At 44.5% G+C, this 17,331-nt stretch overlaps 3 protein-coding genes across 4 annotated transcripts in view; 2 read left to right on the forward strand and 1 right to left on the reverse strand.

The window, feature by feature from the left end:
- LOC147210167 (piezo-type mechanosensitive ion channel component 2) overlaps positions 1–7,473 on the forward strand; it is a 37,702-nt gene extending 30,229 nt beyond the window's left edge. Inside the window, exons 43-55 of the mRNA XM_086129261.1 lie at positions 517–706; positions 1,167–1,293; positions 1,583–1,730; positions 1,898–2,112; positions 2,175–2,333; positions 2,400–2,547; positions 2,763–2,951; positions 3,313–3,405; positions 3,881–4,050; positions 5,522–5,638; positions 5,719–5,798; positions 6,241–6,460; positions 6,577–7,473. Of these exons, the coding sequence (XP_085985387.1) occupies positions 517–706; positions 1,167–1,293; positions 1,583–1,730; positions 1,898–2,112; positions 2,175–2,333; positions 2,400–2,547; positions 2,763–2,951; positions 3,313–3,405; positions 3,881–4,050; positions 5,522–5,638; positions 5,719–5,798; positions 6,241–6,460; positions 6,577–6,829 (2,109 nt within the window). The 3' untranslated portion in view covers positions 6,830–7,473. The remainder of the gene's footprint in view (positions 1–516; positions 707–1,166; positions 1,294–1,582; positions 1,731–1,897; positions 2,113–2,174; positions 2,334–2,399; positions 2,548–2,762; positions 2,952–3,312; positions 3,406–3,880; positions 4,051–5,521; positions 5,639–5,718; positions 5,799–6,240; positions 6,461–6,576) is intronic.
- Positions 7,474–7,522: 49 nt separating this feature from the next.
- atp5f1e (ATP synthase F1 subunit epsilon) lies at positions 7,523–9,330 on the reverse strand. Its single transcript, XM_086106156.1, has 3 exons — positions 9,169–9,330; positions 8,726–8,847; positions 7,523–7,665 (listed from the first exon to the last, which is right to left on the reverse strand). Coding segments are annotated over exons 1-3 (156 nt in total). The 5' UTR covers positions 9,201–9,330; the 3' UTR covers positions 7,523–7,663.
- Positions 9,331–9,879: 549 nt separating this feature from the next.
- On the forward strand, positions 9,880–17,213 carry LOC147210169 (PRELI domain containing protein 3B-like). Of its 2 annotated transcripts, none has more exons than XM_086106133.1 (6): positions 9,880–10,027; positions 10,912–11,080; positions 11,158–11,247; positions 14,915–14,985; positions 15,872–15,974; positions 16,064–17,213. In XM_086106133.1, the coding sequence occupies exons 1-6, from the start codon at positions 9,996–9,998 to the stop codon at positions 16,178–16,180; spliced, it is 582 nt and encodes a 193-aa protein (XP_085962259.1). In that variant the 5' UTR covers positions 9,880–9,995; the 3' UTR covers positions 16,181–17,213. The 2 variants fall into 2 exon arrangements, with proteins under 2 accessions (XP_085962259.1, XP_085962269.1); XM_086106143.1 differs by lacking the exon at positions 9,880–10,027 and adding an exon at positions 10,098–10,284.
- The last annotated feature ends 118 nt before the right edge of the window (positions 17,214–17,331 follow it).

Below are 17,331 nucleotides of genomic sequence, written 5' to 3' on the forward strand. Positions count from 1 at the left end.
TTTTGTACTGTCTCTGCTTGCAGCTGTATACTGTGCAACTACGTAAAGAGAAGAACACCATGCGGGTGATACTTTTATTTTCATATTCTTATTATTTGTGATGGGCAGCACAATTACAGTTCTGCGCTTTCTTGGTTTGGGGGCCTCGGCTCTAAATTGACTAAAGAATGTGACATTAAATGGCATTGTTTATAGTATGTGAGCCATGTGATTGGTGAAGATGTGTCCCAAGACTTTTGTACATACTGTAGTTTGTGGGGTGTTTGACAACCATTGACCCCATTACTTCAATAATGGCTGTCATTTTGAGCAACTAGTAATGTAACGTGTTACGACAGTAACTTTTATGTTCAATGAGGTTGTCGACATCTGCTGAAAGAAACTAATAAAGTAACTTGTCATCTCACTTAGTTACTTTTAAAATCAAGTAATCAGGAAAGTAGCTAAATTACACATAAAATCAAGTGCTCAGTAAAATTAAAAAAAGATACTGTACTTGTGTCCATGACTGCGCAGTGTCACGGGCTGTGGGACAACAAGGAAGTGGAGATGCCCGATTTCTTCAAGAAGCTAAAGAAGAAGGTGGACAAGAAGAAAATTACAGGAGGAGAAAAGGAGAAACAAACACGCCGACTCAAGTTCCTCCCTCTCCAGTCATCCACCACCTCCATCTTACAGAAGCTGAAGAAAGCAAACTCTGCAGATGGTGAACACTGAAGACACATTGCTTAAAAACGTTTACTTTATAATTACTGACTGACAGTCAGTAATTTACACTTGCAGTGGAATCGTTACTGCGTAATGAGAAACGACTCATTTTTCCACGCTCTTAACTCATTCACTCCCAAAGACGTTTTTAAACGTCTTTTCAGACTTGGTCTAGAATTGGGTGGTACTGAATGAGTTTTAATGGTCACACAAGTGTTAAAAGGAGTTCACCCCTACTAACTGGCGCGTACTTTTTGTTTTATAACATTTGTTTTTATTTTAAATGAATGTCCTACTAATACCGGTACATGAATTTTAGTGACGAAATTTACAAGACTGTATGCTGAGCTTGTTGATGCAATTTAGGATTGTTTGGACGTTGTGTATGTCTGCTCTGCTACTGAATGACATCTTATTTTTCCTCCCATGATGATTTCTTTATTTTTCTTTGGAATCAGTCAAACCCAAGAGAGAGAACAGCAAGAAGAGACGAGGTCGGCAAAAACCACCTCTGACCAAGAGACAAAGGACCAGGCAGCTGATCAGAGAGAAGATGCTGCAGGTTAAAACCACCATCATTGAAGTGTGAGTTTGAAAGATAATGCTTTTAGCTTTTGGAAATTGGATCTCAAACGTTTCTCCATGTTTTTGCAATTAGATACAGTATTTCCTCATATAGTGGCCTCCACTTTAATCGTTGTAAATGCCATGTCAGTTTGTCGCCAAGTGTGTGATACTTTGATAAAAAAGCTCTCTAAAAATGAACCTCTTCTTCAAAAGCACACGTGTGCCACTCAGTACCTAAATGGACAGACAACTGGATAAAAGAATAGATAGATAGATGTCATGTATTATTTGTTTTCATTTGTTTCAGGGCCCTTCACATCTACTTACCCATAAGGCAGTTTTTCTATGACATCATCCACCCAGATTATAGTCCCGTGTGTGACGTCTACGCCCTCATGTTTCTCATTGATGTCGTTAACTTCATCGTGACCATATATGGATACTGGGCCTTTGGGGTAAGTTACCACCATACACACTACTAGGAATATATTCACCTGTGATATTTATATGTTGTCACTTTAAAAAGATTATACTGAATAGTTTTGTCTGTTTATTACTGTGGTCGTCGTTTGCAGTGCTATAGAACTTATTGGGTATCACTGACGCGAATCTGTACATGTAGAAATACTCTGCGGCGGCGGACATCACAGAGTCCCTGTCTGAGGACCAAGTTCCCGAAGCCTTCCTGGTCATGTTGCTCATCCAGTTCGGTACAATGATAGTGGACCGGGCCCTCTACCTGAAGAAGTCTCTGTTGGGAAAGTGCGTTTTCCAAGTGGTGTTGGTGTTTGGCATACACTTCTGGATGTTCTTTATCCTACCCGGGGTCACTGAGAGGTAAGGTTTAATGTATTCATTTGGAATAATGAACAACCACTGATCTTGTGTTCTGCACACAGGAGATTCAACCGTAACCCTGTGGCCCAGCTGTGGTACTTTGTCAAGTGTATTTACTTTGGCCTATCGGCGTATCAGATCAAGTGTGGCTACCCAAATCGCATCCTGGGAAACTTCCTCACCAAGAACTTCAACTACCTCAATCTGTTCCTCTTTCAAGGGTACACATGTGGTTTCCTTGCTTTACATGACATTATATAATGATATTTTTCTCTTGCTTGCTTCAGGTTTCGCTTGGTCCCCTTCCTGACGGAGTTAAGGGCCGTGATGGACTGGGTCTGGACCGATACCACTCTGTCCTTGTCCAGCTGGATCTGTGTGGAAGACATCTATGCCAATATATTCATCCTCAAGTGCTGGAGGGAGTCTGACAAAGTAACTTGAAAGAATTTGCCGGAGTTTGCATTTGTTTAGGGACACGTGAACCAATCTCTGATTCAAATTTGCTGTTGACCAGTGTACAGTAATAGCAGTTGCATCAGAGAACAACTGATGTGAACGTGTTCTACAACAAAATTCGAAATGTTTCCCCACCCCAAACTCCTCTGTACTATTTTAGTTCCTCATTAAGTGATTGATCATTGTTGCAGAAATTCCCCCACCCACCAGGACAGAAGAAGAAGAAAGTGGTGAAATATGGCATGGGAGGATTCCTCATCTTTGCTCTCATCAGCATCATCTGGTTCCCACTGCTCTTCATGTCTCTCATCCAATCAGCAGCCGGTGTCACAAATCAGCCTGTTGATGTCTCCATACAGCTCAGTATTGCCGGATATGAGGTCAGGAGGAATTAAGATCCTTGCTGTTTGGCTTTCACTTTGTTATATTTCCTCAAGTAGTGGCCGGGAACATTTGTAGAGAGTACTGGGCACCGAGAAGGTGTTAGTTAGTGGTAAAACGAGATGCCTATTTGAGGTGCGAAACTCATTTGTTCAAATGGATGGCGCTTTAATTACAGAAAAAGGCCATGATTTGAGGAGAGGCATTTTTTTTTTTTTTTTGCTCAAAGTATTTTTTTGAACAGAATTACACGAACAGTATTTGTTGTTACTCTCAACTGATGTGAAATGACAAGCATAATTGGATTAGTGGTCACAAGTGTATTATCATGGGTCACTCCCTCTGTTTGTGTGTTTGTAGCCTCTCTTCACCATGAGCGCCCAGGAGCAGAACTTGGTTTCATATTCAGAAGCAGCATTCAACCGACTCACCAAAATCTATGCAACCTACCCAGTGAGATGATCTTCTCTTCTTCTTTTTCAAAAAAGCAAGCATTTCATTAAAGAAGCCTTCTTGGGATTCGCACTAACTTGTATTCACTAACCAGCAATCTCAGCATTTTTATTAGATTTATGTGGTATCAACCCATTAGGAGCCCTGATAACTGCTATACTCTTTCTTGCCCTATGATGTGATTAACAAATAAATGAACTTCCTATCCGATCCATTTGACTTCCATGCAACGTTTGAAAAAACAAAACAAAACAAAACTTTATCCTCTGAGTAGCTTAATACATCAACAAAATCTGCCATTGATGAATTAAATTGCGTGAATTAAACAGGCTGAGTGGTAAGTAAAATGGATGTATTTGCATTTGCAACAATCTAATGAGGTTTGCTGTGTCAAGCGTAATATACTGCAGTGTATCACACCGAGCACAATTTCACAATAATGACTGAGTGGTAATATTTATTCTTTCTCCTCAAGTCTGCTATGCAGTTCATAATGAACTATGAGGCGGAAGACATTATTGTTGCAAAGATCAAGAGTGATGCCAGCCTGCTTTGGAGCATCAGCCCTGCCAGTCGCGAGGCCATGATTGAAGAACTCAGCAACTCCCCTCATTTACACATGACGCTGCGCTGGACACTGCTCAGGTCAGGCTGACCATTTGAATTTGTATATGTGATTTCCAACCACTGCGCTATGGCACATTAGTGTGTTGCAAGAGACCACCACTTGTGCCAAGGAAAATTATACAATTCTACTATTGGTCTGGAAGTCATTTGTTATTTACAACATATGTTTACTTCATTCGTTGAGCTATGCCAATGAGATACTGTACATGGGAGCATGTTTTATCAAGCATGACAATGAGTCAGAGGTGAAAAAGAAGAACAGTATATGAGCCCTCTAGGGAGATCTGGGGGCACCTTTCCCCGGAAGAAAAGTTTGAATATTTCATATTTAAAAACATCAATGTGATGCATTTTGAGAAAGAATCAAGCAGAATCAAAAGACAGTATCAGCGTATACTAACATATCTGTGCAATATACACACTGACATTTTGCTTCAGAAGAAATGAGACTAACAACTTGTCTCATGAAATGTGCAACTGTATAACTTTAATACAGTTAATAAATAATAAAGGGTTAAGTAAATGTTTCATATGACAGGAAAGTGGAGAAGATTCGCTAACGACATTAATTTGACATGGTATTCTAAAATGTGACAGCTAAAATGTGTTAGCTAGCTAATCACTCTGGAAAAGTTAGCTAGCACTTAAAGTTGACGTCATTAGCTTGAGCCAACTTTCCCTGAAGCTTCCAGTCAGTGCCGTTGTCTCAGCATCATCCACACATCTTGAAAATGTTGTCAAGATTTTAGAACACAGCGCCAACATTAATCAATGTCATACTATTTTGTTATTATTATTTGTGATTTACCATTTGCAATACAAGCTAGCTAGCATGAACAATTTTTCAACTGGGGGCTTGTTGAAATAATTAAGTTATCTCTTGTGCCGTTTTATGTTTTGTGCATCTATGACACCTTCTTCTCGTAATATGCTGGATTACTTGTAACTCGCATTACAGTTATGTCAACAGAGCTCCAGTGTAATGTAAATATACCCCAAAAAATTGGGTTATTGAAATGATCACTGACCAAATTCCAAGTATTTAGTATTTTAACTCTAAATCGGTAAGGGGTCTTCTTTTCAGTTTCCCAAAAATTTGATCTGCACGAGCCAACTGCTTGTGCACGTCACAAACCAATCCGGTAACAACACTCCAATACCTTTTTGGACAAAATAAATAGTGATGTGAGATTCTTTTTTTATCGAATTCCCATAAATTGCTCGCACATGTTCGCAATTCACTGATAATCTTTGGTATACGTCCTGATCTCGTCCATACCCACCCTAAATTATTTTCTCATTGGATCCCCAAGATTTGCATAGGTCACCTATTTTGGTTTCAAAACAGCGAACTTCACCAAAAGTGTACTCATTTTCATGCCTGTTTTATTATGATTACAATTCCTCAAGGGCAAATTCAACTAAGATTGTGCTGGAATTTATTTAGCTATATCGAGCATCTTACATACTATATCCTATACTGTTTTAGAAATGCCTCCATATCAATGAATGCTGAGACGGTGGGGGAACACACGGTGAAGTTTGAGGACAAGGCCTTGAAGGAAGGAATAGTCCACATGCTCAAAGGCAACAGCAGCAAACATGTGTGAGTCACAGTCAAACGCAAGTGTATATTTTGTAAATGAAATGTAATATAACTCTTGTGCTTTTTCTCTGTCCTGATAGGATCATTAACTCTCTGCTGCCCAAGTTCCTCAGAGGTCCCAAAGGACCAGAGTCCAAAATGGCCACCAGGATGAATGTAGGTAAGTTAATGTCTTGAAAACAGTCTTAACAGACTTTTGTTTGAGAGTCAATCGGTTGGTCATGTGTATATGTAAGTTTCTAAAATTACTTAAGTTGTCATTCATCATCCTAAAAAGTTGAGATAATCAAGTTGTGTCTCAAAAGACTGTGGTTTTAAAGGGACAGTGTGTATGTTGATTTTTCACTTACACAATAGAATCAGTACAGTATACAGTAATTGATGTTGCAACATTCTGCCTTTACAATGACTGCTCAGTTTTAACCAGGGCATAACCAGAAGATTTTCTGTGGGGTAGCCAGGCTGACACAACCACTAAGATCTACTAACCACCCCACCACAGTATTTCCCTACTGCTAACGACAATCAAAACAATAAACATATTGCTCCACGAGTACTTCTGACGGTTTGGCAATGGCAAATCCATTTATGTTCCCCCATAGGCCACACTGACCGTCCAGAACTCCTGGCTTTCTTCAAACCCCTGGCTATCAAACTGCAAAAGGTCAACCGGACTTCGCAGCGGGAAGCAGACCAGTGGTGGATAGTACAGGAGTGTACTCCAACACTTATCTCATCTGACCATAAGTGTGACAGCATTGAAATCGTGGTGTTTAGTGACAAAGTCAGTCCATCCAGTCTGGGCTTTTTGGCTGGACACGGGTAGGTCACCTGTTTGGAGAGGCCCCAGCATTTTGACCTGGGGGCAAAAATCCTAATTGTATGTCAAGTCAAGACAAATACACCTAGCAATGCTTACTTTACCTCTCACTCCATAGCATCGTGGGCCTCTACATGTCAGTGGTGTTGGTGATCGGCAAGTTCGTGAGGGAATTCTTCAACGGCATCTCGCGCTCCATCATGTTCGAGGAGCTGCCATGCGTGGACCGTGTCCTCAAGCTGTGCACGGACATCTTTGTGGTGCGCGAGACCGGAGAGATGGAGTTGGAAGAGACTCTCTTTGAGAAGCTCATCTTCCTTTACAGATCCCCTGAGACCATGATCAAGATGACCAGAGATAGGGACAACTAGAGTGGGGAACTTTCTGCTCTTCAATGGGCACACTTTCACCCGTTGCGGAAAACTGACAACTGTTCTGCACTCAAGTAGAAAAATAGTGGATATTTCTGTGTGTCGACTGTGGATAACAATGTGGGACTTGTACAAAGCAAGATGAAGCGTACCTGATAAACCGTAGAAAAACGTTGAACACGAACACTTCAGGTGTTTTCATCATTAACCCAAAATACGAATGACCGGGTGGTCTACCGGATGCCCACTTGATTGCATGCATTTCTGATAGGGATTGAAAGTGATAATCAATGACATGACTAACTACTTTTATTTTGTAGATTGTATGCCACTAATTACACAATTGAACCAACTGAGGCAAAATGGAGTGTCTTTGCATTTTCCTCCATTTAAAATATGCACACAAAACAATGTTAAAATTTCCCCATGCTCTGTTAGGGAAATGTAAGTCAAATGCCCAACCTTAATTTCTGTTAGGAATTGATCGGTATTTTTTTTTTAAACAAAAAACGCAGGGCCTTAATTCCTGGTTTTGGATTTCCTTTGTACAAACTTTTGAACTGCAGGTCTTACACATTGAAATACATTTTCAAAGTTTAAAATGTTAACAAAATAATTTGTCCCAAGTTTTCATCAGTTGTAAAAGCATTTCAAAACAAATTAAAGAAAATAATACACGTTGAATACTTTGAATGAATCTGCTTTCATATAACTTTAATTACAAATAATAGGGAAGAAATTGCCATTCTGTTGTTATCCCGTCTCTTCAAGACACCACATTGTCCTCCATTTTTTCGGACAGTTGCAAGAAGTGGTCTACATCACAGGAACACATCCTGCAGAGACAGAAAGGGAAATGAAATGCATGCCCGGAACAGAACATGAAATACAAATCCACAATTGTGACTACAGGTTGAGGCTACCTTGACTAGTAGTTTGTATGAAATACAGAAAAAACAAGACCTCATTCTTTACTAATGCTCAATCAAATCATTTGGTCGATACATTTTTTTGAACTTTCAAACCAGAAAAATTTGATTAGGCAGACTGCCTATCACAATACGCTTACAACAGACGCTTCATTAGGAACACAAGTTGTACCAGATCTGTGGTTAAAGTAAACATCTTACAAAGGATTGCACTCCCTTCTGATTAACGTGAGTATGTTGCCTACATTCTTGCTGCTGGAGGCTGTAAATTTCCCCAGTGTGGGACAAATAAAGGATATCTTATCTTATGTCCACAAAGATATCCACAGTCCTCATATAAACCAATTGCTATAAGGCTCTCTCAGGAGAGCTTTCTAACATGACGGTTAGCCTCTTTTATATTCCCCCAAATTTACTGAGTAAAGACAGAAAATCAGTCTGTACCATGATAATGAGCCATCAACCATATGATAACATGACAAATTACGTATAAAAATGTTAGAGAAGTGATTCTGCTGTGCCGTGAGATTTTTCTTCAATTCAGGGTGGGAAACTATGGCGCCCCTAAAATGACATGGAAGGAAAAAAAAAGATTGCGTTCCCCCATGAGAAAACACATTTTTAAAGATGAGCGTTCATGTACTTCCGGGTTAGTTAGATGACTGTTGGCTCCGATTCACATCTGTCTGAGAAACGGCAGCACGTCGTAGACAGTTACGGAGGAGACTTCTTCCATTTAAATTCACTCAAAGTAAAATAAAATCGGTTTCCCCAGTAGATTACCCGGAAGTTCATGAAAGCTCATTCTAAAGAAAAAAAAAACGTTTCTTTTGCGTTATCTCGCGATGATTGCGAGGGTACGCAAAGTTTTTTCCCCTTTGGTTCTCCGTAGGAATAATTGATGAATACAAATATATGACATTAGTTACGAAGAGCGAATGCTACACGTATTCAAATGTTTACTTACATGCTGTTTTGGGCTTGACTACTTTGACGCTGGCTTCGGCCGCCTTCATCGCTTCGCTTTTCACTTGCGGCTTGAGGGCGGCCCGCACCGCATTGGCGCAGATTGTCGAGAAGCGAATGTAGCTGCACAGAGGACAAACAGACACAGCCGGTCGGCGGCACGCTAAAGGTCAAGCTATGCACAAAAACAAGCTATGCCAATGTGTGGTGGTGTCTCTTAACTCATGAGCACGGCATTGTTTGAATAGCCGACATAAGAAACAAAAAAAGCCAGAACACGTAATGTGTGGGCAAGCTGACTTCAACAGCATTAGCATGGCGGCTAACTAGCAAAGCTCCATCAAAAGATGAAGACTAAGACATTACGGTACAACTAATCATGCATACATTAATCGTTGAAGACAAATACATAAAAATCAATGCCAATTTTCTTTTTTTTTTTACCTGAGTCCCGCTTGTCTCCAGTATGCAACCATCTTGGCAATTTGGTGTAGCCTCGGCGTCAAGGGCAGGTCTGTCGCGTGCGTGATGACGTCATTAAAGTGAGCTGCCAAATTGAAATCTTTTCGCCCCGCTCTCTTGACTGTGAGCACGAATTTATATATGAATTCATCCATGCATCCATTACCGAATCCATACACACATGTATATCGTATATCAACGAGGAAGTGTGTGACACTGAGGACAGTCCCACCTAATGGCAATTAGGATGAAATAGATCTATTTATTTTCTACAATCTACACCGTTTACCCTGAACAGAAGGCGGGAGGCGGGGGACGGGGGTGCTGGAGCCTATCCCAGCTGACTTGGGCAGAAGGCAGACTAGACCCTTAACTGGTCGCCAGTCAGTCCCAGGGCACATATCGAGACAATCAAAGTAACGTAATCAGAAAAATCCGCACAAAAATCCGTTGGGAACATTTGCATTACCATAGCTAAGATGGTTACAAAAGTGGATGAGGTGGATAAAAATGGCTGGCATAGAGCCCAGCTGGTAAATAAAAATTTTGAATTAGAATAACTTGCAACTTTCCATTCCAATAATACGGTCGGCCAATACTGTAATTAAAACCAAATACAGTAGCACACTGTAAAATACTGTAAACTGAAGTTGTCCCAGTGTCAACCGCAGGAGAGAGTCAGTGAGTTGAGGCCACAATGTTAGGTTTGTCCCTTTCGACTTCCCGTCCTTTCTCCTTCCTTTCTGCGGTCACGCTGTCTTTTTGCCGGCCCGGTTCCCGAGGTCTGACAGACAAACCTGCCGACAAAAATGAAGATCTGGGCGTCAGAACATATTTTCAAGTGAGTGCTTTTTGTCTCGCCACATTTGCCGCGCGCTCAGCCACATATTCACACCACTATCGAAAATCGTTTATTTCGCCGCGTCCTTATAACCGGAAGGCTAGCCACTTTAGTTAAGTCGGACAACTTGAGTTGAAGAAAGCATTGGTAAAAGTTTCCCAAGTCGTTGTTGGTGTTGTTACGACAGAGGCCGTAGCTCAGCTTGGCGTCACAACCAGTCGGTTCGTAGCTGGGAAGCCTCCGGAGTGAAACGCTAAGTAAGTTCGGCAACTCTTTGTTAGCTTTGCGCTTCAAGCATTTTAGCTATCCAGAATTTCGCTTTCCACATATCGAATATTAGTCTGGAAAAATGCAGATGTTAATTTTTTTATTAAATGATCAAATGTGATAATTTACTAAACTAGAATCTGACATAACCACTATTACATAACAGTCTGCTTGGCGAGACGTAACAGCAGGGGGCGTTTACCTTGTAAACAGCTGACAGAAACACATTGTACTCTACTGGAATAGTGACCGATAACGATAAATACTCCTCCCTCCCATCCACACATTAAAGGTATGCTTTGCTCTTTAGCGAGACTCTAATCCTTTAATTGCCAATACAAACACTATAGCATTTTCATTTTCTACTGGGCATTACACGAACAGTTAAAAAACATGAAATGTTCAGATGTCACTTGATGGTCAAAATTCGACCATAATATTAACAAAATCCGGAAGTTGTTCTTTTTTTAAGAACTACTCTGCTCAAAGGTTTGGGGACATTGGAGGATGTTTTTTTTTTTTGCTATGTATTAAAAGCATGAGCACATTGCTGAAAATATGAAAAGTAAATTTTCCATCATTTCAAAGTTGACATAATGTTCCACGTGTTTTACCAGCCACCCATGGGAGACGGTGACCAAGGCAGCAATGCAGAAGTACCCCAACCCTATGAACCCTAGTGTGTTTGGTGTGGATGTTCTGGACAGACATGTGGACACGGAGGGCCGCTTACACAGTAAAAGACTGCTCAGCACAGAGTGGGGTCTTCCCGCCATCGCCAAGTCTGTAAGTGCACATTTTCATGAAAAAAAAGGACTTGAATCATAATAGGAATATTTTCTGACATGTCTTTTTCCCTGTAGATCATTGGCTTAACAAGAACGTGCACTTATGTCCAAGAACATTCAGTAGTGGACCCCAAACAGAAGATCTTTGAGCTCAAATCTACAAATGTGAGTGGCCACTTACATACTTGTGCATCTTAATACTTTAGAATACGGTACAAAGGTTCATTCAGTAGTTCAATCCAAAAGGGAAACTCACATAGATGCATTATACCCATGAGAAAATATTCATAAGGCCTATTTGAGTTGAATAGAATGACTCGTCACCTTACCGTGGTGGAGGGGTTTGTGTGTCCCAATGATCCTAGGAGCTAAGTTGTCTGGGGCTTTATGCCCCTGGCAGGGTCACCCATGGCAAACAGGTTCTAGGTGAGGGGCCAGACAAAGCACGGCTCAAAGACCCCTTATGATGACAAAAATATATGGACCAAGGTTTCCCTTGCCCGGACGCGGGTCACCGGGGCCCTCCTCTGGAGCCAGGCCTGGAGGTGGGGCTCGTTGGCAAGCGCCTGGTGGCCGGGCCTACACCCATGGGGCCCGGCCGGGCACAGCCCGAAGAGGCAACGTGGGTTCCCCTTCCCATGGGCTCACCACCCATGAGAGGGGCCAAAGGGGTCGGGTGCAATGTGAGCTGGGCGGCAGCCAAAGGCGGGGACCCTGGCGGTCCGATCCTCGGCTGCAGAAGCTAGCTCTTGGGACATGGAATGTCACCTCTCTGGCAGGGAAGGAGCCCGAGCTGGTGTGTGAGGCAGAGAATTTCCGACTGGATATAGTCGGACTTGCCTCCATACACAGCCTGGGTTCTGGTACCAGTTCTCTCGAGAGGGGTTGGACTCTCTTCCACTCTGGAGTTGCTCAAGGTGAGAGGCGCAGAGCAGGTGTGGGCATACTCATTGCCCCCCGGCTCAGTGCCTGTACATTGGGGTTCACACCGGTAGACGAGAGGGTTGCCTCCCTCCGCCTTCGGGTGGGCGGACGGGTCCTGACTGTTGTTTGTGCATATGCACCAAACAGCAGCTCAGCATACCCACCCTTTTTGTAGTCCTTGGAGGGTGTGCTGGAGAGTACTCCTGCTGGGGACTCCCTTGTTCTGCTGGGGGACTTCAATGCTCACGTGGGCAATGACAGTGAGACCTGGAGGGGCGTGATTGGGAGGAACGGCCCCCCCGATCAGAACTCGAGTGGTGTTTTGTTATTGGACTTCTGTGCTCGCCACGGATTGTCCATAACGAACACCTTGTTCAAGCATAAGGGTGTCCATATGTGCACTTGGCACCAGGACACCCTAGGCCGCAGTTCGATGATCGACTTTGTAGTTGTATCATCGGATTTGCGGCCGCATGTTCTGGACACTCGGGTGAAGAGAGGGGCGGAGCTGTCAACTGATCACCACCTGGTGGTGAGTAGGCTCCGATGGTGGGGGAAGATGCCGGTCCGTCCTGGCAGACCCAAACGTATTGTGAGGCTTTGTTGGGAGCGTCTGGCGGAATCCCCTGTCAGAAGGAGTTTCAACTCCCACCTCCGACAGAGCTTTTCCCATGTTCCGGGGGAGGCGGGGGACATTTAGCCCGAGTGGACCATGTTCCGTGCCTCTATTGTTGAGGCGGCCAATCTGAGTTGTGGCCGTAAGGTGGTTAGTGCCTGTCGTGGCGGCAACCCCCGTACTCGCTGGTGGACACCAGCAGTAAGGGATGCCGTCAAGCTGAAGAAGGAGTCCTATCGAGCCTTTATGGCCTGTGGGACCCCAGAGGCAGCTGACGGGTATCGACTGGCCAAGCGGAAGGCAGCTTCGGTGGTCGCAGAGGCAAAAACCAGAGCGTGGGAAGAGTTCGGTGAGGCCATGGACGCCGACTTCCGGACGGCTTCGAGGTAATTCTGGTCCACCATCCGACGTCTCAGGAGGGGGAAGCAGTGCACCACTAACACTGTGTACAGTGGGGATGGGGCGCTGCTGACTTCGACTCGGGACGTTGTGAATCGGTGGGCAGAGTACTTCGAAGACCTCCTCAACTCCACCAACACGCCTTCCTTGGAGGAAGCAGAGCCTGGGGACTCTGAGGTGGGCTCTCCTATCTCTGTGGTTGAAGTCACCGATGTGGTTATAAAGCTCCTCGGTGGCAAGGCCCCGGGGGTGGATGAGATCCGCCCGGAGTTCCTCAAGGCTCTGGATGTTGTGGGGCTGTCCTGGTTGACACGCCTCTGCAACATCGCGTGGTCAACAGGGAGAGTGCCTCTGGATTGGCAGACCAGGGTGGTAGTCCCTCTTTTTAAAAAGGGGGACCGGAGGGTGTGTTCCAACTACAGAGGGATCACACTCCTCAGCCTCCCTGGTAAGGTCTATTCAGGGGTGCTGGAGAGGAGGGTCCGTCAGGAAGTCGAGCCTCAGATTGAGGAGGAGCAGTGTGGTTTTCGTCCCGGCCGTGGAACAGTGGACCAGCTCTACACCCTTAGCAGGGTCCTCGAGGGTATGTGGGAATTCGCCCAACCAGTCTACATGTGTTTTGTGGACTTGGAGAAGGCGTTTGACCGCGTCCCTCGGGGAGTTCTGTGGGGGGTGCTTCGTGGGTATGGGGTACCGAACCCCCTGATACGGGCTGTTCGGTCACTATACCACCGATGTCAGAGTTTGGTTCGCATTGCCGGCAGTAAGTCGGAATCGTTTCCAGTGGGGGTAGGACTCCGCCACGGCTGCCCTTTGTCGCCGATTCTGTTCATAACCTTTATGGACAGAATTTCTAGGCGCAGCCGAAGCGTTGAGGGGATCCGTTTTGGGGGCCTCAGTATTGCATCCCTGCTTTTTGCAGATGATGTGGTGCTGTTGGCTCCTTCAAACGGGTCTCTCCAACTCTCACTGGAGCGTTTCGCAGCCGAGTGTGAAGCGGTTGGGATGAAGATCAGCACCTCCAAATCTGAAACCATGGTCCTCAGTCGGAAAAGGGTGGAGTGTCCCCTCCGGGTCGGGGAGGAGATCTTGCCCCAAGTGGAGGAGTTCAAGTATCTTGGGGTCTTGTTCACGAGTGGGGGCAGGACGGAGCGGGAGATCGACAGGCGGATCGGTGCAGCGTCTGCTGTGATGCGGACGTTGTATCGGTCTGTCGTGGTGAAGAAGGAGCTGAGCCAAAGGGCGAAGCTCTCAATTTACCGGTCGATCTACGTTCCAACCCTCATCTATGGTCACGAGCTATGGGTCGTGACCGAAAGAACGAGATCCCGGTTACAAGCGGCCGAAATGAGTTTTCTCCGCAGGGTGTCCGGGCTCTCCCTTAGAGATAAGGTGAGAAGCTCGGTCATCCGGGAGGGGCTCAGAGTCGAGCCGCTTCTCCTCCACATCGAGAGGAGCCAGATGAGGTGGCTTGGGCATCTGATTCGGTTGCCCCCTGAGCGCCTCCCTGGTGAGGTGTTCCGGGCATGTCCCACCGGGAGGAGACCCCGAGGAAGACCCAGGACACGCTGGAGAGACTATGTCACCCAGCTGGCCTGGGAACGTCTCGGAATCCCCCGGGGAGAGCTGGAAGAAGTAGCTAGGGAGAGGGAAGTCTGGGCTTCCCTGCTAAAGCTGTTGCCCCCGCGACCCGGCCCCGGATAAGCGGTAGATGATGGATGGATGGATGGATGGAGAATGACTCAAATGTAATTGTTTTCCATGATATTCTAATTTATTGAGACACACCTTCCTGTTGACATAAAAAAATGAATTTAGGATATCAGTGACCTACAAGCCACTAATAATTTTGACTTGATACAGATACTTAAACTGTTTTTTTAATGTCTTCAGATCTCCTTCACTAACCTGGTCTCTGTAGATGAGAAGTTGACGTATAAACCTCATCCACAGCATCCTGACAAGTACGTTTTCTTCTTCTGTCTTGAGTGTGAATACTTGCCAATGCACATTCGGACTCATTTTTTGATACTAACAAAATGAATGGAGGCCCAGCTCTATGCAAATACCTCTGCAAATTACAGTCCCCTTGACTTATGATGATGATCATTTATCCTTGGGTTATCATGCCATTATTTTCCAAAAAAGAAGCAATATTGCAGTAAAATCTGATTGAGAAGTGTACAATCGTCATGTTGAAGCTGCAAATAGATTACAGTCAGGTCCCCCTAAAGTTGGCATGTCAACTTTCACATGTTGACATGCTCATATTTCACTACAGGGATCACAGTGCTGGGCGACATGGTCTTGAATCCCCCCCACACACACACATTAAAACTCAGATTTCCGATTTTAACCGATTGCATCCTCTGCAGGAGCCTGATAACGATCATGATCATTTGAATCAGGTGTGTTGGAGGAGGATAACGTCTTAAAAAAATCAATAGTGGGTGGCCTGGGTCCTCTCCTCTAAACTCTACACTTTAGCCCACTCCACAGGTTTTCAGTAGGATTAAGGTCTGGGGACTGAGATGGCTATAGGAGGGGCTTGATTTGGTGTCTGGTAAACCATGTCTCCAATTTTCAGTCTGAGAATGTGCGTGCAGTAAAAATTCAATTCATTTTAAGGCTTTTCACACATCTTAACCAACCGTGCCAATAATTCTAGAGGGCACCGTATATCGGGTGAAAATATTCCAACACATCGATTTCTTGTGAGATGGTGGTTTGAACTCACAAAATTGCCTGTGGTTACATTTGAATTAATTTTTATCCATAATAAAATGTAACATGTACAATGATACGGGGTGTTTAATAACCACCGAACGTATTCTCTCCGTTGTTGAGCAGGACGGTGCTGACGCAGGAGGCTCTGATCAGTGTGAAAGGTGTCAGTTTGAGTAGCTACCTCGAGGGCCTTATGGCCAAAACCATGTCTGTCAACGCCGGCAAGGTGAGGATGACCCGTAAACTTTCCTTATCGCCTCTCTCTCTCACCTCATCTCGTTTTCCCTAACCCGTTGTCCCGTTTGGCGGTTTCAGGGCCGCGAGGCGATGGAATGGGTCATCCGGCGGTTAAACACGGAAATCGAGGAGCTGGCGGCGACGGCCCGCGGGAGCATACGTGTGCCCATGGTGGCGGCTGTCGCGGACAAATGATCGCGGGCCTCCGCCCATCATGAAGTGACCCGCCTCTCTGATTGGTGGCGCACCTCATCAGCCAGTACAGCCTAATTACCACAGCCTTTCCGAGCCACTTTTGTGCGCGTGGGAGTGAGTTTGAGAATGAGTGTTTGCGTTGTGTTTGTATGCGAGCGTGTGGAAAATTGTGAGGAATTGTGTGTGCCTGAGAAAGCAAGCCAACGAGGCCGACGCGCAAGTAACGCTGGTTCTTGTGATTTATTTTAGTCACATTGTGCCACAAGCTCACTCCTTCAGTACCTCTCATCCCCTTTTTAACAAACGTCATGAAAGCACTGTCAACAGCTCTTATCTTTAAATGCCTCTCTGTATGGTTGGAGCGTTTCAGAACATTTGGGACGTTAGCAGAAGTATTCCTTCCGTCTGGATAACCGGATTCCTCGTCTTCTTTTATTCCGCGGTGCCATTCACTCATGTGTTAGAGCTGATTTTTCAGTTTGAGTTCACGTGGCATATGAAGAATTGAAAGCTGGCTGAGCGAACCTCGAGTCTTTACGTTCATGTTCACACGCCGCCATCCAGGTTGTGCTTTTGTTTCTAGCTTCACCATGCAGAGCTTCAAGTGCCAATGGTTCGCGACAACATGCGGTACGTTTGGTTGTGCAGGTATTCCTATTGTCGGGGCCAGTTGGGGGAGCTAACATGCTTTAGTCTACGTTGCAAGTATCCTGAGATGGTCTCAGTCTACAAAACGGCAGCTTTGTTTTTCTTTCCCTTTCCAAAGGAGCCTCAAGTTTTTATTTTTCATATGAAGGTCTCTGTCATGCTCAGCCATCCATTCATGCAGTGAAGCACCTTTAACGAACTCCGATGCTTTTCTTACAGGGAACGTTTTAAGAACAAACGGCTGTAAATAGGGTTATATTTATATTACGGTGATGTTACCTTCCAAGAATGTGAACATGTAGCTTAAAAAAAGGAAAAACAGCACACTGACTTTGTTTCAAAATAAAAGAATGCCATTGTTTCATGATGATGGCGGTGGAATTGACTGGCTTGTACTTTCTTTAATGTGTAAACTGTTGATGATGTTGTTTACCAGCCCTTCTTAAGTAGATCTAGGTAAATTTGTAAGCCTATACCTTATGGTTATTTTGTCAAAAAGCTTG

The sequence above is a fragment of the Hippocampus guttulatus genome, chromosome 1, assembly GCF_054856545.1.
Source record: "Hippocampus guttulatus isolate MCC_2025c chromosome 1, RoL_Hgut_1.0, whole genome shotgun sequence".
Taxonomy (NCBI): Eukaryota; Metazoa; Chordata; class Actinopteri; order Syngnathiformes; family Syngnathidae; genus Hippocampus; species Hippocampus guttulatus.